At 47.7% G+C, this 24,078-nt stretch overlaps 1 protein-coding gene across 2 annotated transcripts in view; it reads left to right on the forward strand.

Moving 5' to 3' along the window:
* The window catches only part of ECE2 (endothelin converting enzyme 2), a 55,414-nt gene that overhangs the window by 12,671 nt on the left and 18,665 nt on the right, over nucleotides 1-24,078 (forward strand). For both annotated transcript variants that reach the window (XM_033150792.1, XM_033150793.1), the window contains exons 3-9: nucleotides 3,123-3,270; nucleotides 6,079-6,294; nucleotides 7,402-7,526; nucleotides 9,133-9,279; nucleotides 9,652-9,717; nucleotides 16,148-16,336; nucleotides 22,366-22,508. In XM_033150792.1, the coding sequence (XP_033006683.1) occupies nucleotides 3,123-3,270; nucleotides 6,079-6,294; nucleotides 7,402-7,526; nucleotides 9,133-9,279; nucleotides 9,652-9,717; nucleotides 16,148-16,336; nucleotides 22,366-22,508 (1,034 nt within the window). The remainder of the gene's footprint in view (nucleotides 1-3,122; nucleotides 3,271-6,078; nucleotides 6,295-7,401; nucleotides 7,527-9,132; nucleotides 9,280-9,651; nucleotides 9,718-16,147; nucleotides 16,337-22,365; nucleotides 22,509-24,078) is intronic.

Consider the following 24,078-nt stretch of genomic DNA (forward strand, 5'->3'; position numbering starts at 1 on the left):
TTCTAAAGGGAAGGGAAGCTCTTTCGAAAGAGCTTGCATAACGGGCACCGGCAGCAGCTTTGCCAAAACCTTTCATTGCCCTCCAAAGTCACCGATATTTACCAGTGATTTATGATTATGCCTTTAATCCTCAAGAGAAGCCAGGGAGATTTGTCTTATAGGGCAAATTAAATAGTCTCACAGCTACAATGATCTTGTTTTTGACGATATGGCTGCTTATGTATGAAATAATTAAAAACCAGATGGGCAGGATAAACTGCATTTAAGGTACAGGTAACTTCAGAGCATGGGGCGCGGGTGGCGCTGTGGGTTAAACCACAGAGCCTAAGGCTTGCTGATCAGAAGGTCGGCGGTTCGAATCCCCGCGACAGGGTGAGCTCCTGTTGCTCGGTCCCTGCTCCTGCCCACCTAGCAGTTCGAAAGCACATCAAAAGTCCAAGTAGATAAATAGGTACTGCTCTGGAGGGAAGGTAAACGGTGTTTCCGTGCAGCTTTGTCATGCTGGCCACATGACCCGGAGGCTGTACGCCGGCTCCCTCGGCCAGTAACGCAAGATGAGCGCCGCAACCCCAGAGTCGTCCACGACTGGACCTAATGGTCATGGGTCCTTTTACCTTTACTAACTTCAGAGGAGGGAGGGAGGGAAACTTTTTTTTTTTTTTTAAAGGCAACTGTAAAAACTACTGGGGGGGGGGGAAATAGCTTGAACATTTTTAAATGCCGTTCCTAAACACATTTGCTAGCTCCATTGAAATCAGTGGGGCTTACTTTTGAGTAAACCCGCACAGGATTGTGTAGTAGATCTTCATTGGGATCCAGAAAAGGTAACACCACGCATACTGAAATTGTCTCATGGTGCCCAGAAAAGCTATTCCCTTTGAAATATGGGATAAATTGTGGTGGAGATATAATTTATTATCTTTAAGCTAATAATTTATTTTTTTAAAAAAATAGATTATGTATGGAGGTAAAGTTTATGTGTTAGGGTTTTTATTAAAGCTTTTCATAATACAGAGTAAGGTATAGGAAAAAAGAGACAAAGGCAAAAAAAAAAAACCCAGCTACAAAAGGGGGAAAAAGGAAAGGAGAAGCAAGAAAAAGAAATGAAAGAGAGAAGAAAAGGAAAAGAAGTGAAAGCGAAAGTGAAAAGAAGCAATAAGGAAAGATAAAAAGGACTGCCATTTTTCCATCTGCTGGTTACATAAATAAAAGTTATTTAAGAGGTTTATGACAGGCTTTTGCCATATTAAACTTCAGTGGTCAGGAGCAGTCTACCTCTGATTATGAGGTGCTAGGGGCAGTTCACAGAGGACTCTTGCCTCCCGCATGACCTGGAGATGCCAGACAGGCTCCCTCCTTGTTGTCCTTTTGCCGGCAGGTGGAGACTTCCTTCTTCCAACAGGCTGTTGGGAACTGACTCCTTTTATTGAAAGGGCTGGTGCTGCACTGTGTTTATTGCAATCATTTGTAAGTTTTAAACTGGGTTTTTGTTTGTTTGTTTTGGTATGCATATAGTTTTGATTCTATCCATGTTCCATTGTTTTTTAATGATTGTTTTTAATGGTTCTTGTTTTTATCTGTAAGCTGCCTTGCGTCCTATGAGGGGGAAAGGCTGGGTATGGAATGATGATTGGGATCTATTATTTGATAAAAAAAATTCAGAGCTCTCTGCCATTTCTTCCTCTTCTTCTTCTTCTTCTTCTTCTTCTTCTTCTTCTTCTCTCTCTCTCTCTCTCTCTCTCCCCCCCCCCACTTCAAAAGGCAGCGTTGATCCTGCAACCCATCGTAGGTCCACAACCCACCAAATGAAGATTAGCTCTTTAGCTGTGGGTGCCAAGGACTGAACCTGGGAACGTTTAACATGCCTGCCCTCCCACTGAGCTATGTCCCCTCCAGAAAAAGGGATGGCCGACAACTTGCCCCGTTCCTAGAGAGGCCTTAGCTCATGTGTGCTCCATGTGAATGCCAGGGTGGTGCTGCTGGTGAGAAAGGCTGGTGTTGTCAGGTATGTCACTGCCCCCTGGCAGTGATGGGCCACCAACACGCATGACCTGGGAAACACAGGGAACTTCCTTATACTGTACTGAGTCAGACCATTGATCCATCTAGCTCAGCATTGTCTACACTGACTGGAAGTGGCTCTCCAGGGCTTTAGGCAGGAATTATGGAATTGTAGAGTTGGAAGGGTCCCCAGGGGCCATCTAGTCCAACCCCCTGCAATGCAGGAGTCAGCTAAAGCATTCCTGACAGATGGCCATCCAACCTCTGCTTAAAAACCTCCAAGGAAGGAGAGTCCACCACCTCACAGGGGAGTCCGTTCCGCTGTTGAACAGCTCTTGTTGTCAGAAAGTTCTTCCTGGTGTTTAGTCAGAATCTCTTTTCTTGTAACTTTTGGTTCGAGTCCTGCCCTCCAGAGCAGAAGAAAGCAAGCTTGTTCCCTCTTCCATTTGGCAGCCCTTGAGATATTTGAAGATGGCTATCATACCTCCTCTTTTCCAGGCTCTACAGCTCCTTCAACCGCTCCTCATAAGGCTCATAAACCTCATAAGGTTTGCAGACTCTTGATCATATTGGTTGCCCTCCTCTGCACACCTTCCAGCTTGTCAATATCCTTATTAAATTGTGGTACCTAGAATTGGAGACAGTGTTCCAGGTGTGGTCTGACCAAGGCAGAATAGAGTGGGACTATGACTTCCCTTGATATGGACACCATACTTCTGTTGATGCAGCCTAGAATAGCTTTAGCTTCTTTGCCGCTGCATCACACCATTGACTCTTCCAGTCCTCCCTGGAGACACCAAGGATTGAACCAGAGACCACCTGCATGCAAAACAGAGGCTCTGCCACTGAGCTATGGCCCTTCTCCCTAGCAGACCAGTCCAAGGACACATGTCAGCAGTTCCAGCCCTAGAGATCAGAGGTCTTCAAGCAGAGGCAGGGCAGAGGGATGTTTTCCTGCGCCGAGCAGAGATTTGGACTTCCAAGGCCCCTTCCAACCCTGATGCAATGCTCTATCCAAGGCTTTGCTGTCCACGGAGACAGTTGATTTTAATAACCCATCTCACTTCTCCTTGCCCTTCTCTTCTTTTCATTTCCTGGTTCCATTTTTGCTTCCTTTCCAGGTGGGCTTCAGGAAAAGCGATGGCCCCCTGCTGGGTCGCCTGGGCTCCCGGACCCAACTCAAGCTGGTGCTCTGTGCCCTCTCTCTCTTCGTGGTGTTGCTGCTGCTGCTGAGTTCGGTCATTGCCATGGGCATCCAGTACAGTAAAGGTAGGCGAGGTGGTCTCAGGAACTGGGCAGAGCGAGGAGGAATGGTGGAGACCGCCTCCCCAGCCTGACCCTTCCAGAGAAGAAGACGACAAGTTCAGAATTACAACAGGGGTTTGACGGAGATCACAGCTCAGAGGAAGACGAGGTAGAAAGTTGGGAGATAATGGGAGTGGAGGAAGAGGCAGAGCTGGAGCAGGCTTAAGAGTAGGAGAGCAAAGAGCCCTCGGCGCCACCCGTAAAGAGAGGATGAATGAGGAAGTGGGAGAGGAGGGAATGGGATGGGATAGTTACTCGAGACAAGAGGTTACATTCCAAAGCCTCTCTCTGTAAATATTGAATAAAAGCAGGTGGTGAGGACTTTCCCTTGTCTTATCTGTTCCTGGCAACCTGCGGTGGGGGTTGGTTCCTCTGCCGCCTGACAGTTGGTGTGGCCACAGTGGACTTGAGCATCCTCCACGAGCCGCATATCACCCTCCACCCCATTTGGACCTGCAACCATTAAACATCCCGGGTCTGCTGGGAAGCAAAATGGCAAGGGGCAAGTACAGAAACTGAGTGCATGGGAGGGAGAGCTGCAAGATTATTCCTTTAAGCCAGGGGATTTTGAACCACCTGCGTTCAGGGATTCTTTTGGAAATTAACCTTTTCCACTGAGGAATCTGCGCAGCTGCTTCCTGCTGCAGGAAAAACACAGCCCGCTTTGTCCAGGGTCACGGGTCAGACCTGTCTGTACTATTAATATTTATTTATTTGCAGGTCTTTAAGCAGGTGGCGCTGTGGGTTAAACCACAGAGCCTAGGGCTTGCTGATCAGAAGGTCGGCGGTTTGAATCCCCGCGACGGGGTGAGCTCCCGTTGTTTGGTCCTAGCTCCTGCCCACCTAGCAGTTCAAAAGCACGTCAAAGTGCAAGTAGATAAATAGGTACCGCTCTGGCGGGAAGGTAAATGGTGTTTCTGTGCGCTGCTCTGGTTCGCCAGAAGCGGCTTTGTCTTGCTGGCCACGTGACCCGGAAGCTGTACGCCGGCTCCCTCAGCCAATAAAGCGAGATGAGCGCCGCAACCGCAGAGTCAGACACAACTGGACCTAATAGTCAGGGGTCCCTTTACCTTTACCTTTAAGCCTCTTTGAAACTAAGAGTTACTGGCTCTGTGTATAATAACAAAAATAAGATAGAAAAGATTACAACTCAGTAAACTAAAGGCAATAAAAGCATTTCTGCTATTGAAAGTGTCTTTAGTCGCCAACTACGCGCTTGTCTCATTTCAGTTGGTAACTGATTGCAGAGGGCTTGGAGCTGCAACACTAAAAAGCCAATTTCTAGTGCATAATAGTTATTGATACAGCATAATTGGTGTGCACGGCACTTCCAAGAGGACGGGTTTCTGCCCCGAGGAGCTTACAGTCTAAAATTCAGTGCAGGGAAACGACAACAAAAGGGGAGAGAATGGGGTCAGGAGCAATTTATGGCTGCTTCATTTGCACATGCTTAGGCTGAGTTGCTGTTGCCTGAGTTAACCAAGTGACCACTGTTAAGTGACTGTAAATTGTAGGGGGCAATTGGCAAAGGTGGTCTTTTTTATATATAAAAACATTTTAATTGATTTTTCCATGTATGCTTCTAACAAAATATCTTTAACAATTTTTCATATTTCCACCCTCCTCCCCTGGATTTCCCTCATACTCCCGTTTTGCTTTAGTTCCATATTGTTCACCCGGTGTATTGTTTCCCCAAAGTTTCCCCAATACATATAGTGTTATTTTTTTGTTGTATGCAGTTGTGATTGTTTACTCAAACCCTGCCAATCAGTCCATTTCTTTATGTTGCCTCTTCATATATGTTGTAAATTGTTCCCATTCTCTTTTAAAGTCTTCTAAAGGACATTCTAGACAAGATCTCAAAGTAGCTGTCTTAATACAAAGGAATTTCAGAAACAGACTGGAAAGAGAAGTTGCTGAATTGCAACTCATTACCAAACTTAAAACCACGGAGAGACCTGGTCTGAATAGCGACATTGGATTCTTATCTCATTATACATGATAAAGCTATTTTTAGCCATCTCACCCCTTGATTTTTCCTGTAAGACCAATTGCAGTCGTTAACAGTCGTCAACATGTATATCACGCCTATCAGTCAATCACTCATTCCCACCACCCTTCTGAGTAATACCCCTCAGTGTATCTGAAGAAGTGTGCATGCACACGAAAGCTCATACCAAGAACAGACTTAGTTGGTCTCTAAGGTGCTACTGGAAGGATTATTTAATTTTTTATTTATGTAGTTTTTCTGTTAGTTTTGCCAGTTCTGCATATTCCATAAATTTCCCTCACCATTGTTCTTTCGTTGGTATTTCTTCTGTCTTCCAAGTTTGTGCTAGTATAATTCTTGCCGCTGTTGTTGCATACATAAATTATTTCCAATTTTCTTTTTTTTTAACATCTTGGTCTAAGACAAAGGTGGTCTTTGGAGCAGGGCTGGCTATAACCTTTTCACCATCGGGCACACCATTGGGCACAACTGTGGCATCATTTGTGGTGGCACGTTTTTGCCTGGGCCAAAGTAGAGCTGAGCCATCCATGGTAAATTATCACTGCCCCCTTGCCATTGTTCCCTGAGAATCCTCACAATGCGATGCACTGCTGTACCAGGACTTCTTCCCCGCCCCCCGCCCCCCCCCCCATGGCACAGAATGGGGTGAACGACACATGGCGAGCACTCTTCCAAGTTATGGCAAGGGCTGAAGAAGGAGGTCTTCTTTATACGTGAGGCTAAGGCATGCTGCCCGACGCATGTTTGTGTGCTCCTTCCAGATCCCTCGCGCACCACTTGCCTGACTGAAGCTTGCATCATTGTGGCCGGCAAAATCTTGGAGGCCCTGGACCGAGAGATCAACCCCTGCGACGATTTCTACCAGTACGCATGTGGGGGCTGGATCAAGCGGAATCCACTGCCCGACGGGCGTTCCAAGTGGAGCACCTTCAACAGCATTTGGGACCAAAACCAGGCCATCATGAAACACCTGCTAGGTGAGGTGCTCATTTACTTACACACACAAACACACACAATCTCTCTTCTCTGAACCGCCTTTTAATTTCAGCATTGGAGAAGGAAGGTCCCCTTTCGGCCAGCCGCTTTCCTGAGCATCCGCCCTGACTTGTTTTCAGAAAGAATGCAGGCTTCTGCCTTATTTACTGAGCACTCGCTTTGATCTGTTTGGGAGGTTAGCTGATATTGGGCCAAACAAATGTTATCCCATACTTTGCAGTGCATTTCCCCAAAGTCTGATGCGGCGTGGGGTGGTGGTGGTGGTGGTGGTGGTTGGAGTGGGGGGGGGAGGAGGGAGGGAGTTTGTTGCACAAGAGAGCCAAATCAGCCTTTAATTGAGCAACCTGAATTGCAGGCACCGACCATTTTAGGCACATTCCAATTGATGCGCCATCGAGTGGGTCCTTTTGGACCTGGAAAAGGGCAGAATGGGGGGCGTAATAGGGCTGGGGGCACTTAAGCATGCTCTGCTGATGTGCGCAGGAGCCAGGAATGCAACCTCCACACTAGATGGTTGTCGCATGTATTATATTTGCATCCCAAATATAATACTAGGAGCTCAAGGTGTGATAAGCAATCCTCCCCCTCTCCATTTTACCTCCACAACAACCCTGTGAGGTAGGTTTGGCTGAGAAACAGTGACTGGCCCAGGGTCACCCAGCAGGGATCATGGCTGAATGGGGGGATTAAACCCTTCTCTCCCAGGTCCTAGTCCAGCCCTGCAACCATTACACCACACTGGTTTCTGGTAGGTTGCACCAAGCGGTTATTCTTCTGCGCCTTCTAGTGCATTTTCCTGTCACTTCCCTTCTTGCAAAAAAAAAAAAAAAAAAGTTTGATTTTTGCGGAGAAGGAACTGGTTCATTGCGCGAGTGCTCCAAATCAACTTTAATTGCAGGATCTGAGTTTGCTGGTATGTGACTGAATCCTGCCCCAAAATAGTGGCAACTTGGAAGCGCCGGCCCCCCACCCCAAGCGTTGGAATGTCTTGAGATGCTGGGAACCATGAAACTGTAGGAAACAGGTGCCTTGTTCAGGCTGACCGGCGCTTGCCACTCCCCTCATCAACCGCGTGCTTTCCTTGGCAGAGAATACAACTTTCAACTCCAGCAGCGAGGCAGAGAGGAAGACCCAGCGCTATTACTTGTCTTGCCTTAAAGAGCAGAAGATTGAGGAACTGGGCTCCCAGCCGTTGATGGAGCTCATTGAGAAGGTGAGCCTGTCAGGGAAATGGGCGCAAGCAGAATGTACAGAGAAGGAGGGAAGGTCTCAGTCCAGCATGCGAGACCCGGCCATCTTTTTACTCCTGCTGCTGGGCTGGGCTGGGTAGGAAGTCAATGAATGGCAGTTGCCATGTTAGCACCAAAAGAAGAGTAGAAGAAATGGGGAACAAAAATCTGGAACTCTCCCTGCGTTGGCTGCTTTTGCAGCAAAAGCTACAAAGTTTAAGCTTTACAGACTAGACTTCATCAGATGCCTGAAGTGTACTCTTGAGTTGCAGTTGTGTGTGTGTGTGTACACACACACACACACACACACACACACACACGGTGGAATGAAAGTGAGGAAATGACATGTGAAAAGTGCAGACAGTGACAATTCAGTTAGAGCTCAAATGGATCCGAACAGCAGCAGATGCAAAATTCACTCTCCTGGGAACCGCTGCTTTCATTTCTAGTTGTCAGAAGTCCAGGAGAAAAACTTTGCGAAAGAGAGGCAGATTTTAGTGAAAACACAGAAGCCAGAGATACGAGGCAGGGGAGGATTTGCAGGGGCTTGGGTTGTTAGCAACCTGCGTAGCTTTTTCCTTCTTGTTACTAGAGATTTTGAAATGACTATTTAAGAGATTTGTATACCATCATTTGTCCTACAAATTCCAGGCTGGTGAAGTAAAGAATTAATAACACAACACTAAAATATCTATAATAAAATCCAGAATATTAACAATAAAATGAGGCAGCAAGCAGGAACATGCAGCAAGTTAAGGAAAGACACTCTTTAAAATGCCAGGGGATTCGTGTGCAGCTGCTAGAATGTTATTAGCCCAATATTGGAAAGGGGAAGAGGTTCCAACGATACAGGAGTGGCACCTAAAATTAGTAGAGTTCATGAACTTGGCAAAAATGACAGCAGCAATTAGAAATATTTTGAAACAAAAAATTATAGGAGAATGGAAATATCTGGAGGGATATTTGAAGAAAGAAGGAGTAGAAACAAAATTGGTGATCTGCTTGGAATGACTGACATACAGGGAAAGGTAATTATGGATAACGAGGGATAAGTATATAAAGATATTTTGTAACAAACTTGATTTATTAAATAAAGCATAGACAAGAACTTTAGTAGGGGACACGAAGACGAACTTTAGGAAGTCATTTTAACTTTTTTTCTCTTTTTTTCTCTTTTTGATTTCTATTTTTGCTTGAGTGTGTAATTGTATGTAATGATGTGGTTGTGTAATTGTCTTTTGTAATTGTGTAGACTGTGTTTGTATTATTATTTGTATTATCTTAATGAAATTTCAATTAAAACCTGTTTTAAAAATTAAAAAAACAATAAAATAAAATGAAATGCCAGGGGATATTATTATTATTTTTAATCTTAGCATGGGGCTGAAAAGATGGAAATGCAGGTGTCATCTGGGGGGGGGGAGAGATTCCGTATGCAGGATGCCATCGCCTTACATTGCACACTTCTGATGGAGGCACTTATGAAAGAACTTCAGCAGGTGACCTCAAAGTGCAGGCAAGATGCTGGTGGTGATTTCTCTCTTGTTCACCTTACTCTCTGCACCCTCCTTCTCCACCCCCCCACCCCAGATTGGAGGCTGGAACATCACCGGCCCATGGAATCAGAGCAACTTCATGGAAGTCCTGAAACTGGTATCGGGAACGTACCGTGCTTCTCCATTCTTCACCGTTTTTGTGGGTGCTGATTCCAAGAGCTCCAACAGCAACATCATCCAGGTAAGCCCCGCTACCTGAGAGAGCATTTCTGTGCAAAAGGAGCTTGGAGGAGGGGAAATCTCTATCGGCATCCTGATCTCATCAGGAAGCACCCTAGCTCCGTAGCAGAGCCTCTGCTTTGCATGCAGAAGGTCCCAGGCTCAGCACCCCCAGGTAGGACTGAGAATGTCCTCTGCCTGAAACCCGGGAGAGCTGCTGCCAGTCTGTGTAGGCAGCGCTAAGCTGGATGGGCCTATGATCTTACCTGCACATAGCACCTTCCTTATCTCCCTCTCCTGTGTTATAGGGAGCTAGAAGGAGCTATAGGGGAAGCTCAGGGGAAGCTGGTTGTTCTGCCACATACACTCACTGGTTCCCTTTTGTACACGGCAGCTGGACCAGTCAGGACTTTTCTTACCATCGCGGGATTACTACCTGAACAAGACAGCCAACGAAAAGGTAAGGTGGTCGCAGTCCGCACTAGGTACCAACCCCTGCCTCTCATTTTTGGGTCGTGCACACTTCCACTTGTCCTGCTGCTTTCCCCTGGAGAAACCTTCCGTTTACTGATGAACGAACACCGATCAGTTTTTCTGTGGATCAACACTCATTCCAATTCAATGGTAAACAGTGAGTTTCCCCGGGGAAAGTGGTGGGGCGCATGAAAAACCGCTCGGGCTCATGCCTAGGAAGCACATGACAAGCGCAAAACCTCTTGGATCCGCGCTTTCTAGGCAGGGGTCAAGCTGGAGGGTGGGTGAGCCCCCGATCGCTCACTCTCACGAAAGCTGAGTTCCAGCAACATCTGGAGGGCAGCCAGTTCTCCGCCAATGCTTTAGTAAATAAATACCACGCTCCCACCGACTCTGAAATGGTCTGCTTTTCGTCATTGCTAGTCACATTTACCAATAAATCTTTTTTTGGGGTGGCGCCGCCTCCTTCTAAGGCAAGTGTCAAAATGCTTTCTGAGGTGAGGATGGGCAGGACAGACCCCTTTGGCTGACATTCTGAATAGCTGCTCATTTGTAGGTACTGTATTTTTCGCTCCATAAGACGAACTTTTTTTCTCCTGAATAGTAAGGGGAAATACCTGTGCGTCTTATGGAGCGAATAGTGGTCCCTGGAGCTGAATTGCCCGGGGGCCAAAAGTAGATTGAGCTTTTTATTTTACAAAGAGAAAAGGGGATGTTGAAAGGACCCCGCTCAGCAGCTGATCAGCAAGAGATCGGGAGAGAGATAAGAGTCCCAGCCCTCCTTTGTTGAATGTGCTGCAGAGGGAGGTTGTTTGTTTCCCCAGGACATGTGACTGGCTGATTAGATTATCTGTCTGGAAACTGTAGAAAAGGCTCCCTTTCCTTTAGAAGCTGCAGAAATGTGAGTTGAACCCCATAAAAATGGGGCTTTTCCTCCTTTGCAAAAGGAGCTTTGCTTTCCCCCCTTTGCAAAAAAAGCTGCAAAACTTTTAGCTGATCCTCATAAAAACAGGGCTTTTAGAGGAGGAAAACCAGAAAAATATTTTTCCCTTGTTTCCTCCCCTAAAAATGAGGTGCGCCCTATGGTGCAGTGCGTCCTATGGAGCGAAAAATACAGTATTCCTCCTTTATCGAGTTGGCAAATAGAGCATAGATACTTGAGGATAAGCAGAGATGCCTATTCCTTTCTGTCAGGGATTTACTCCTTCCCTTGGGTGTTGCTCATGAGTAACGACAAGCATTTAGGTAAGCTAAAACTATTTATTGTCCATAATGGAATTACAGAGTCTCTGCAGCCATGACTGCTCAGTCAGTTTCAGTTTCTCAGAGTGGCGGGCTTCCGTGTGCCTGCCAAAACAACCAACGGCTCGGCACCCTATAATGACGTCTGCGTCTCCTCCTCCCCCCCCCCCCCGGCTCATCCTCCTGTCTGTGCCTGACGGTGCTGTGTCTCTGTTCTGTCATCCCCAAGCCTGGCATCTCCCTCTCTTCCAGAGACATTCCCTGACGGGGGCTGGAGGAGGAGGATGAATCTGTGGAGATTATGGGTGGCTGTTCTCTATAACCCAGCGACCCCCCCCCTTCCCTGGAGGAATCGCTATCTTCTCTCCCAGCTCTAGCTTGCTCCTCTCTCTCTCCCTGCTCCTCCCGAGTAGTCCCTCTTTCCCTGACACTTTCTGTATACCAGGGCTCCTGTGCATGAATATTAGTTTTATTAATATTGATTAGGGCGGAATTTGGTGACGCACCGTGACGAATGCTTCGTCTGAGCAGGGATTGCAGCTTGCTAGACAGAGCAACCTCTTCTTTCCTCCCCCCAAGCTGTTTTCCCAATTACTGCCCCCCAGCCAATTTCAGGGGGTGGGGGAGGAGAAGCCCCATTGTGCAAGTGGAAGTCCTTACAACGGGTGTTAACTGGTTGGTTCGGTGAATGCTGCCCTTTAAATATTTATACAGCACCACATGTAAGTACATTGCGCATTTATTATTATATCCCTCCTTAGGGAAGCTTAAGGGAGCACATAGTGTTCCCTCACAACGGCCCTGCGAGGTAGGTTAGGCTGAGGGACGTTGACCCGCCTCAAGTCTCCCAGCGAGCTTCGTGGCTGAGTGGGGATTCGAACCCCCAGGACGCCACCTGACGCTCTTAAGCACTAAGCCACATTGGCTCTGCAAAGGTCAATGCTTTACAAAGAACAGGTGTGGCAAGTCCCTACCCCAGGGAGATTACTATACAAAAATAGACACAAGAAACCAGCAGAAGGAGGAAAGACAAATGGAAGCAGCAGCAAATAGGGAAAGAAAAACGGGATCATAAACAGAATCATAAAATCGTAGAATTGCAGAGTTTGAAGGGACCCCCAAGGGTCATCTATCCCATCCCCTGTCTCAGCTAAAGCATCCACGACAGATGTGCTGGACTCATCTGACCATTGGCCACGTGGCTGATGGGAGTTGGGGCCCAACAAAATCTAGAGGGCCGCAGCTTCCCCCTCCTATCTTTCACAATTTGGCAGGTGAGACATTGTCAGTGGCCTGCCTTGCTGGGCATCGAGCAAAGCCGTAAGTGTTGCAAACTTCAGCTGGTCCAGCTAGATGATTAACTGGGACTGTGTTCATGGTATCCCTTTAGAGCATATTCAAAGAACATTTCTTTCCCCTCCGCCCCTCAAAGAATTCTGGGCCCTGTTGTTCTCTGAGGGCTTCTGGGAACTGGAGCTCCCCGAGGGATAAATTACAGTTGTAGTGGACATACGCCCCCTTGCCCAGCAGTCCCCCACTGCCGGCGCCCGTGATGCACGTTCCACTCGGGTCTGTTTTGGTCCAGCCACCCAGGCTGTCCCCAAAACTCCTATCAATTCGCTGCCACCACCCTTTTAGTCTAATCCCGGCCACGTTCCCAGGAAGGAGACAAAGGGAAATCTCCACCCCACACCGGCAACGCAGCCTGTTCTGCTCACCAGAGCCTCAAAACCTTTTCCCCAATAGCATGGATTTAGCGGCAGACACTGGGCTAGCCAAGTAGCAACTTAGAGATGAACAAAACACAGAACAAATATTCTTTTAAACATTTATTAAAAGAGTACTGGAAATAACATAATGCATAGTTCCCATATAACAGATACAAGCAAAGAAAATAAAAACATCAAAGTACACTAACGTAGAAACTTACTTAGCCCATCTCCTATTCTGGCATGGACCCTGACTCTTAGCCGGAATCTGAATCAGAAAAGCAGGTACTCATAGGCCTCCGCCCTTGATGGAATTAGCATGTTGGCAAAATGCTTATCCCTGCTGGAGCCCACTCCACGCTCATTTGCTTCACAAAGGGGCCAGGTAATTAAAGGATTTTCCCCCCATGTGGACTTCAGTTTTTTATCCAATTAGAAAAAACCTTTTCACTCTCGTTATCCAATCCCCATCCTTTGGTCATCTATCTTCAGATGTCAGAAGAAGAGGCAGCTGTAGCCCCCTTTTGATGTTAACTCCCTAGCTTTCTCATAACAACTAACAGGGTCCAGCTGCCCTAGACCTCGTTATCAAGGCATCGGGGGTTATGTGGTTCACATGTGAGTTTCACACTCCCTAGCCAAATAGCCGGTTGTAAAAAGGTTTAAAGATAACGCTTTAAATTCCTTAACTCAGGCCAATCCTAGGTCATTCCCATCGGCCCACTCTCTTCCACTTCCCAGAATACCTTTCTTTTGGAACCAAGGTTTTTGCTCTCTCACTACAAGAGTGCCTAGATTTAGCGCTTTGGATGTGCTTTAAAAGTACGGTGTCTACGCATGGAACCTAGTTAAAACTACGTTGGCGGTGTTAAAACAGCTCTGCTGGCTTCCATTATGTTTTCACGCACAGTTTCAAAAATACTGGTTTTAACCTTTATAGCCATTTCAAGCTTAGGAACTGGGAATCTGAAGAAAGCCCACAATCCTGCCTGGATGCTGGGGGTTGGGAGACTGCTATTAATGATTATTTTATTATTGCGCTGTCTGTTCTTATGCCTGCTCTTATGTTTGTATTATTGATGCTCCGTAAAATGTGTTCTTCTAGGGACGCGGGTGGCGCTGTGGGTTAAACCACAGAGCCTAGGGTTTGCCGATCAGAAAGTCGGCGGTTCGAATCCCCGCGACGGGGTGAGCTCCCGTTGTTCGGTCCCTGCTCCTGCCCACCTAGCAGTTCGAAAGCACGCCGAAGTGCAAGTAGATAAATAGGTACCACTCCAGCGGGAAGGTAAACGGCATTTCTGTGCACTGCCCTGGTTTGCCAGAAGCGAATTAGTCATGCTGGCCACATGACCCGGAAGCTGTACGCCGGCTCCCTCGGCCAGTAAAGCGAGATGAGCGCCGCAACCCCAGAGTTGGACACGACTGGACCTAATGGTCAGGGGTCCCTTCACCCTTTACCTTTAAAATGTGTTCTTAATGTTGCACGCTGCTCTGGAATCTTTTGATAAAGGGTGGTATATGAATTGAATAAGTCACCACCATCTGTGGAAGCTGTTCTATCAGTGCCCTTAATGTCAGGGCAGAGGTGGGTGGCAGCAGCAGAGTAGTGGGGCTTTTCAGTTTATGCAACACCCTCCCTAGAGAAATTTGCCTGCTGTGAGTTCCATTCCGTTCTAGGCACCCGGTCAAAACAAGTATTTTTACCCGGGATTTTAATTGAGCACCGATGGCGACAGTTATGCTGCTGCTGAGCTCGTTTCCTGCAGCGTTTTATGGGCATTTCACCTGGTTTTTATGCTGCCTTCTGCTGATTATTTTTTTAAAAAAATCATTATGCTTTATGGTTTTGTTGTTTTGGGAGCTTGGTGTGAGTTTGTTGTTGTTGTTGTTTTGGTTACCTCGAAGCATCCTTGTGCATTTTTGGCTAAATTGAAAGATGGTAGAACAGGTACTTTAAATAGAGAAATAAATGCCATCTAGCATGTCTCAGCAGCCACCAGAGGCCAGAAGCTTGCTTTAAGCAAACAAATAGACTGCTTAGATTCTCTGGCTGGGGCAGAGATTCTGTGCCCAAACTGAACTGTATCATCATCATCATCACCATTATTATTATTATTATTATAAATTTATGTACGTGTCAAGGTATATGAAATTGAAAAGATAGGTAAGAAGAGAAAGGGAATTGATGCAGAGGCCAGGACAACTGGTGGGGAACCCAGCACAGCACTTTGGTCTATCCCAGGGGGGTCTCCCTCACCCCTCATGGGCCAAGTGTGACCGGTGGGTAACTCCGCCCACCTGCCGATCACAACTGATGTCACAATGACATCAGGTGACTTTTCTTTTTGCCTGCAAGGCTCTTGAGAAGCCCCTTTCAAAGCACTTACTTCAGACAATACAATCAGCCAACTGGCGGGAGCCTGCAAGGACCTCTGAAAAGGGTTGGGCAATAAAGCGTTTTGCAAACACTGACTGACTGGAGGCCCACCCTGCCCGCCCCCCAGATGTTTTCACAGCAGAGAGAAGATGCTTCGAGAAGCAGCTACAATTGCTCACTGCTGGAGGCAGCCACATGCAGAAATGAAAATAATTTTATAGTATTATTATTGTTGTTGTTGTTGTTTTATTAACAAAATAGAAAATTCTTTCCAGTAGCACCTTAGAGACCAACTGAGTTTGTTCTTGGTATGAGCTTTCGTGTGCATGCACACGAAAGCTCATACCAAGAACAAACTCAGTTGGTCTCTAAGGTGCTACTGGAAAGAATTTTCTATTTTGTTTCGACTATGGCAGACCAACACGGCTACCCACCTGTAACTTGTTTTATTAACGTTTCACATGTGTTTAAAGTGCTTGACTTGTGTTATTCAGAAGTAATCTGTACAACAGCCCTGCAAGACAAGACAGTGTTGGTGGAGGTGGAGTTGGGGGCTGCTGATTCAGAGCAGTTTGCCTGAGCTCACCTAGCAAGCACATGGCAGGGGCAAGATTCAAACTGGTGACTTCCTCACTCATAGCTCCATCCCTTTAGCCGCCTGCACTGCACCAGCATAGATCCTCATTCCACCCTTCCCCAACAGCTCCTGACACTTCAGTCCCAAACAACAAGAGATTTAATTTTTAAAAGATTTTAGTTTTGGAGTTGTTTATATGTGCCATCATTCCTAACCCTGGTGAAAGGAGGAGAACAAGTTTTTGAAGTGGAGATTTTTATTGGGGGTGTGTGCGTTTTTTTTAATATGTGCAATGGTTTTCATTGCGTTGTGGGATTGCTTAGGGATGCTCCATGCGAAGGGATTCATAAATAATAGCAGTAAGGTTGGGGGAGGCAGTGGCAGCCCAGCCTAAAGCTCCTTGACTCCCATAGTTTGAAAAAGGTGCTGGAGAAGATAAAAGATGAGCGGGGAGGAAAGGTGGCCTGTTGCTGCTGTCGCGATTCCAGGTGCTTTGTACCCTCTCTGGCAGGTGCTGGCTGCTTACCTGGACTACATGGTGGAGCTGGGGATGCTGCTGGGCGGGGCCAGAGCTTCGACGGAACAGCAGATGCAGCAGGTGCTGGACCTGGAGACCGAGCTGGCCAACCTCACTGTCCCCCAAGACGAGCGCCGGGACGACGAGAAAATTTACCACAAGCTGAACATCGCCGGTCTGCAGGTGGGACCTGCCTGGATAAGGCCCTGGGGAGGAGTGGAGCTGGCAGGGAGGGGTCTTGTTCAGTCTCTTGGTTTGGTCCTGGCTCTAAATGGGGTTCTTTGGCAACTGGGGACATTCCATGGGCCTGTGTTGGCTAGCCTGTGGCCTTCTAGGCTGTTGCTAGAGGCGTGGCCAGCAACCAGGGCTGCTGGGAGTTGTAGTTCAACAGCATCTGGCGGGCCGAAGGATCCCCACGCCTGACCCTGGGTTCAAATCACAAGAAAAATGAAACATTGGGAAGAACTTCCTAATGGTATGAACTGTTGGGCAGCGGAGCAGACTGCCTCAGGAGGAGGAGGTGCGCTGCTAGAGGCTGGTCCGTTAAGGGCAAATGGGGCACTGCCCAACCTGTGGGAATGTTTAGGAATTTGGATGAGGATATATTGTTTAAGATATCCTATCCCAGCTTGTGTTAACAAGCTCCAAACTTAGCAGAGTTTCATTCCCCTTCTAAAGCACAGCAGAAAACGGTTGCACAGGCTTGCTAAAGCCTCTATAACAAGTATATATTCCTGGTATGTTCCCCTTCTTCCCTCTTAAAAGTAAAGACCCAACACTTCTCTTTAAAAGTATAAAAAGAATTTACTTAGTCATCCTGAGTTACAGTACAGTCTCAGAAGGCAATCTAGTTTAGATAAAAGTATTTACATGTAGTGAAGCTGGTTCCATAAGGGAGCAGGATTCACCTGTGCTCTTCTCGGCTGCAAGCCAAGAGAGCATCCTGCTGCTTGAAAGGGATGAGTCCAAAATGGAAAGATGGAGACTGGCCCTTGTGCTTTTGTGTAAACCTGCCCAGGTGAAACCACACCCATCTCCATTTACATAAGGGAAGTTGTCTCAGTCCAGGTAAACAGGAAGTTAAGGCTGGAGGACTGAGACACCTTCATGTCCACTCTAGCAATGTTGTGTTTTGACTGCTCTGTGTTTACATCCCACACAACCAACCCCAGTCTGCCAACCACCTGCCATCTTGGTTACAACCTATCAAGGTGTGGCTGTGCTTGCCGTTGGCTGTGGCTCCACCCACTGCTGATTTCCCTGCCTTCTGTCCTACCAGTGGAAGCTGGTGCATTAGGACAAATGGGACTCTGCTCCACCAACCTCGTTCTGCCCTTAGCCCCACCCCCACCACTTACCTACCACCTGCGCAAGGGGTGGCAATGCCTGGCGGCTCCCTCCTCCTTAGCCTCAGTGTTGCCCATGTAGAACTCGGCAGGGAGGAGGGTGAGAGGGATGCAAGTAGAATTAGTTTGCTCTGCCTGTCGTTGACTCCAACTCCACCCGCTTGACAGGAGAAGGCATCAGGAGTGGGCCAGCAATAAATCAAATGAAGTAAGTGAACTCTTTATTAGAAGAAGCAAGGTCTGCTCAGGGGAGCCAGGCCCATAAAGTAGAGAAATTCTTCTTGGTAGATCTTGCCTCTATGAGGCATTTGTGAGACTAAAGGTCCCTGCCTTCCAACAACTGCCTAAGTCTCCTCCTCTTCTGGGTCCTGAGACTGTGTTGACGCATCTGTCTTTGCTCCTCCCTCTTCATACCTCTTCTAGTTCTGGGAGACCAGAAGGGAGGTGACCTTGTCGCAGCAGGAGGGGGAGACACCCTGGCTTCTTCACCAGCTGCACTCATCTCTGTTTCTTGGCCTCCCTCATCCCACTCTCCTGCTTCTGCATCTGATTCTGGACTTCTCTCCGCCACAGACTCTCCCTGCTCACTAAATCCTGTTCCCTCTTCTGCTTCCGGCACCTCCCCTCTTCTCCCTCTGACAATGCAGCATCATCCCACCACCCCTCCCCTGGCTCTGAGCCGTCTTCCCTCGTGGCTTCCCCAGCTGGTGCCTCCCACCATTACTCTGTGTCCATCCCAGTCCATGACACAAGTCGCCCTGACAGTCCCAAAGTGCCTCATCCACCCTGTTAGTAAGAATTCCGCCAGCTTAGACTTGTGGGCAGAGGCTGGATGACAGCCTCTCAGGGATGCTGCAGCAGTGGGTCTCCTGCCTCAGCAAGGAGGGTTGGATTTGAGAGCCTCTAAGGTCCCTTCTCTGTGATTTTTGGAGGCTGCAGTTGTGTTGTGCAGGTGCTTTGGGGGGTTCCCCAGACATATACAGGTAGGGGCAGATAGAGGGACAGATAGCATTGCCTTCAAAGGTCCCCCAGCCAACCATCTTTTCCTCTCTCCTTTCCTTGCAGTAGCACCCTCTTCTCCCACCTTCCTCCTTCTCCCTCGTCCTGGTTTCCTGCAGCCTCCTTAACAGAGAACCAGCTTTTGTTGCATAAGCCCAGACCTCACTGCACAGGCGGCAGCCAACGCCGTCATCAGACCCTTCATTAGGATTCCATCTCCGTGCCGCCATTCAGCCGCTGTGAACGTCACGCCCAGGAGCCTGGCTAGCTGATCGGCATCCCAATGAGCCCAGAGTTGCAGCTGTGATGCTGAGGCCGGCCTCCAGGCCCTCCTCGGATGCAATTCTGCTCCTGGAGGCAAGAGGGTTGTGTTCGACGTAAGCGCAACAGCGCACAGTGTTTCTCCTTGCGGCCATGGGACAATCTCCCCCCTTTCCTCCCCTCGTACACCCCCTGATTCTGTCCCGGAGGCTCCCTCAGTCCTCCGGGACAGATTTGGGGGTGGTTTCATTTGCACGCCGTCTTTGCATGGTTAAAACCAGTCTCAAGGCGGCTTTCCACAAACATGAAACAGTTTACGTAATTGCAGAAGCAATCATCAGCAGAAAATGGAACACATTGTCAAGCGTGCGCGAACACACACACACACAAAAAATCAAACGATTTCCACATAATAAGCTCTTAAAACAAAGATTCAAACAATCAATATCAATAACAGCAACAACGAAAACCCTAAACAATACTCCAGCCCAAGAGTCTGTTCAGCAGACTCAGCTTTTGTAGTTGGAGTCAGTCCGGGCACACACAGAGGGAGGAGCAGGGGGCAAAGTCCCAGTGCACCTGTGCTGATCCTTGCGCTAGTGCAAATCTTTCACTGAGTACTGTACACAGTTCATCCTCCCCACCCACCCCCTTGAGGATCACTGCTTCCCAAAAGGGCCATTGCAGCAGAAATGCAACAGAAATGTTGCATTTATTTATCTGTTTATATCCCACCTTTTTACCCAAGGAGCTCCACCTGGCATACATGGTTCTCCCCATCCTCATTTAATCCCCCCCCAACAACCCTGCGAGGTAGATTAAGCTGAGGAGGAGTGACTGGCCCAAGGTCACCCAGTGAGCTTCATGGCTGAGTGAGAGTTTGAGTCCTGGTCTCTCCCAGGTCACCTTTCCCCCAAGGAGCTCAGGCAGTCCTCCCCATTTCCAGTTTATCCTCGCAACAACTCTGTGAGGCAGGTTAGACTGAGAGGCAGTAGCTGGCTCTCACTTCCTGCCTGTGGGGTTTTCAGAGGCACCTGAAATAATAGAAAGATCGGCTAGGTCTGACCTGATCCAGCATCCAGGACCTTCTTAGATTTTTATGTACTAGCTAGGAAACTGAAGCCCGAAGCAGGAAGATCCCAGCTTGAATTTTGTCTCTGCCACTAGTTCACTAAGGCAAGGTCCTCTCAACCAAATAGTGGCGTTGTGGTTAGAGTGTTGGACTAGGATTTGGGAGACCAGGGTTTGAACCCCCGCTTGGCTACATGAAGCTCTCTGGGTGCTGATGGGCCAGTTGCTGGCTCTCCGCCTAATCTACCTCACAGGGTTGTTGCGGGGATTCAACGAGGAGCAGAGAGGACCACATAAGCCACCTTGAGCTCCGTGGAGGAATATATGTGCAATAAAGAAATAATGAATAAACAAATAATAGTGACTCGCCTCGGAAGGTTGCTGTAAGCATTGCAAGCTCTTTTAAGACAAGGCTTGGGCCATTCGCAAGGCTGGCTTAGCTTGTGAAACTCCACATAACCCCCCCCCCCAAAAAAAAACCCCTTGTTTTTGCACCTCTGTCCACTGGCTTCTGGCATTCCCACCCCCATTGGGCACAACTGTATTCCTGATGTTTAACACCCCTACTCTGGCCTCTCTCTCTCCCCCCTCAGCTCTGTATTCCGTTCCTCTGCTCCTCTTTGTTCTTCTTGTCCCCCTCCCATCCCTTGGACCTCCCAGTGATACGGGGAAGCCAGCTTCTTTCATCACTCATTGGTTGCCAAGCAACTCTTTGCCATGGCAACAGGGAGAGAGAGAGAGAGAGACAAATAAAATTCGATTGTAGAAGTGTCACTTCTGGGAAGCCCAGGCTTTGGCCTGTAGTGACTAGGGCTGGATTTGGTCCCTGGGAGAAAGGAGCCAGGAGCCAATGAACTGGTCCCTTGCTATGGGGCGGGGGGGGGGGGTTCTGCATTAGGGCAGGGCTGTAAACTGAGGCAAGGAAGAGAAATCGCTTATTGCTCACTCACGCGCCCAGCATCTCACTCAGGACTTGGCCCCAGAACTTGTCTTTGGTGCTGGAGCCGCCACCCAAATAATCACATTTGCAATTGGGCAATATCTGTATTGGGGACGCGGGTGGCGATGTGGTCTAAACCACAGAGCCTAGGGCTTGCCGATCAGAAGGTCAGCGGTTCGAATCCCCGCGGCGGGGTGAGCTCCCGTTGCTCGGTCCCTGCTCTTGCCAACCTAGCAGTTCGAAAGTACGCAGTGCAAGTAGATAAATAGGTACCACTCTGGCAGGAAGGTAAACGGCATTTCTGTGCGCTGCTCTGGTTCACCAGAAACGGCTTAGTCATGCTGGCCACATGACCCGGAAGCTGAACGCCGGCTCCCTCGGCCAATAAAGCAAGATGAGTGCCGCAACCCCAGAGTCGTCCGCGACTGGACCTAATGGTTAGGGGTCCCTTTACCTTTTTACCTTTAATATCTGTATGTCAGCAAACCCAAGTGTCACAAGTAGGGAGCAAGCTTTTGAGTCCTGCAGAATATTAGCCTGGGTTTTGGGCAAAACTGGAAGTGTGCCAAGGAGCTGGCTGGGTGAAGTTGCAAAGTTTGTCGCATTCGCACTGTGCATTTAAAGCACGTTTGTACCACTTTTAACAGTCAAGGCCTTCCCCAAAGAATCCTGGGAACTGTAGTTTATGCCCTCACAGGGCTACAGTTTCCAGCACCCGTAGCAAACTTCAGTTCCCAGGATTCTTTAGGGAGAGTGATGTGTTTTGAATGTATGATGCAGATGCATAGGTACCGAGATCCCAAAGGACCAGAAAAAAACTGTTCATGTACTTGACAGCAGCTGCAGGAAAGTTACTAGCCCAGAACTGGAAAGAAGGGACAACTCCAAATGGAGAAGATTGGCAAACCAAGTTGATAGACTATGCCGAAATGGCAAAATTAACTGGGAATCAAGAAGACAAGATCTTTAAAAAAGAATGGGGAAGTTTATAATGTATATACAAGATTATTGTAAGCAGGTTAAAACACTGGCAGGATTTTAAATACCCTTTAATGTAACAGTATGGATAACTTAGGAAGATAAAAAAAACTAGAGAAGTAGTGATATGCAGTTAAAAATAGGATTAATAGGGCCCATGGAAGGGATGGGGGGGGGGGAGTCAGGCGATTCGGAGTTCTCTCGACATTTGGATTCGGAATTGGTTTTGTTGTATGTTTATATTTTTGAAAATCAAATAAAAAATTATTTCATTAAAAAAAGAATTTATGCTGCAGATGTGACGTAACTTAAGACGGACAGGCCATGTTGCAAACATCATTGGATTAAGCTCTGCTATGCACTAAGGTCAGCTGGGTTACAGATGACTGAGCCCCTGCCAGATGTTTTTAAAATACAAAATTCAGCAGTTACTCAGATGCATCTCCAGCCTCCTCTGCTTTTTAGAATATAACTCACAAGGCATGAGTTTCTAGCATCTGCAGCATGGGAGTGAAAAACTGGTCAGAGGGTGTGGCCAACCAAGCAGTCTCACCAGTTCCTTTTCGCTTAAAGCTAAATTTATTTCTAAGCTTTAGGTTTCTTCTTGCTTTCTGCAGATTCTTGCCCCTGCCATTGACTGGCTAGACTTCATCTCCTACTTCCTCTCACCGCTAGAGCTAACCGAGGCCGAGCCTGTGGTGGTTTATGGCAGGGAATATTTGCAGCAGGTGTCCCAGCTTATCAATAACACCGACAAAAGGTACCAGGAGGTGGGGATGCAGCAGGAACACAGTGTGTGTGTGTGTGTTTGTGTTTGTGTTTGTGTGTGTGTGTGTTTGTGTGTTTCCCCATGCCCAGAAGGCCTGAACACAATCTGTTCCTGCAGCTTGGAATCAGTGGCGTTCTTCTCAGATATATTCTCTGCCTGTAATGCCGGGTGCAGAATACTGTGCTGCTGTGAGATTTTGATTTAGAAAATGTTCGAGCAGCCCCGTATCGTAGGTTCCCAGGACAGGTGTACAGTTTAAAAGAATGAAACACCACAATGGAACTCTACCAGAAAATCCGAAAACAGCAACCTCCATTTGACAAGTCAGGTTGGACCGTAAAACAGCAATTAAGGGCTCGTCTGCACTTTTACTTTGCCCCTTATTCTGATCCGATTGTATACCACAGAATGGCCAGTGGTCACAGACGATGGGAGTTGTAGTCTGACATCAAGTGGAGGCCACAGATTTCATCATCCTTGGTATACTTTGGTTTTGGCTGAATTAACCTCTGGCGCCTCTGGCACAGCGGCCCCTCTTTGAATGTGGCAAGGCGCACAGTTCTGAGAGTGTTTTACTAACGAAGGCTCAGAAACCAAATTAGATCGTAGGCAAGGTTTTGCAGCTAATGGGGCATTCGTCATGGCTGTTTACAATGCCTGCCCACAAATGCACGATGCAAGCGTGTTTTAGCGCTCTACACAGTGGCGTGCCCTTATCCCACGGCAACCCAGCTTTTACTAAACATCAACACGCGCTCTGTTTCATTCTACCCAGAGTGCTATTATGTGTCACCTCTTTGTGAAGGAAAAAGCAGCTCAAAAAGGAATTTGCAATGAGTGTGGAGGGGAGCCATATTTAGCTCCTTGTACATAACCATCTCCCCTACACAGGTCCCTCCTCAAATCTTTATGCTATTTGCAAAACACACAGACACACAGACACACACACACACACACACAACCAAAACCTAGAAAGCATAATTATTACCTCAAGGTCCACTTCTCCCCATATCAACCAACCTGGGCCTTGTGACCATCAACTGTGGCCCTTCTGTGTGTGCCTCCTCCGACCAAAAAAGTATGGAGGGTGGCAATATGAGAAGGGGCCTTTTTCTGCGGTGGTTCCCCACTTGTGGAATGCTTTCCCCAGGGAGTCTTGCTTGGTGCCTTCTTTACATACCTTTAGGCACCAGGCAAGATCATTCCTCTTCTCCAAGGCCTTTGGCTAATTAAACAACCTATGGGCTTCTAAACTGGGGGGGGGGGAATGGATATTGTTTTTGTTTGTTACTACGTTTTGCATTTTTGTGTTTTTATATTGCAAACCGCCCTGTGGTCCTTGGATGGAGGGCAGTACAGAAATTATTGTTTTGCATTCCTGTCCTATTCCTCCCCTTCCCCTTCAGTACCCCTCATGCAAGCAGGAAATGTGAGAAAGCACAATAAATGCTCCCAGGTGACTTCTTTACTGAGCGCTCATCCTGATTTGTTTGCAGGGAGGTTAGGCAACACTGGCTATTTAATGAGCATTCTTTTTTTTTTAAATCGTTTGCTTGAATGG

Source organism: Lacerta agilis, chromosome 5 (assembly GCF_009819535.1).
Source record: "Lacerta agilis isolate rLacAgi1 chromosome 5, rLacAgi1.pri, whole genome shotgun sequence".
In the NCBI taxonomy this organism is placed as follows: Eukaryota; Metazoa; Chordata; class Lepidosauria; order Squamata; family Lacertidae; genus Lacerta; species Lacerta agilis.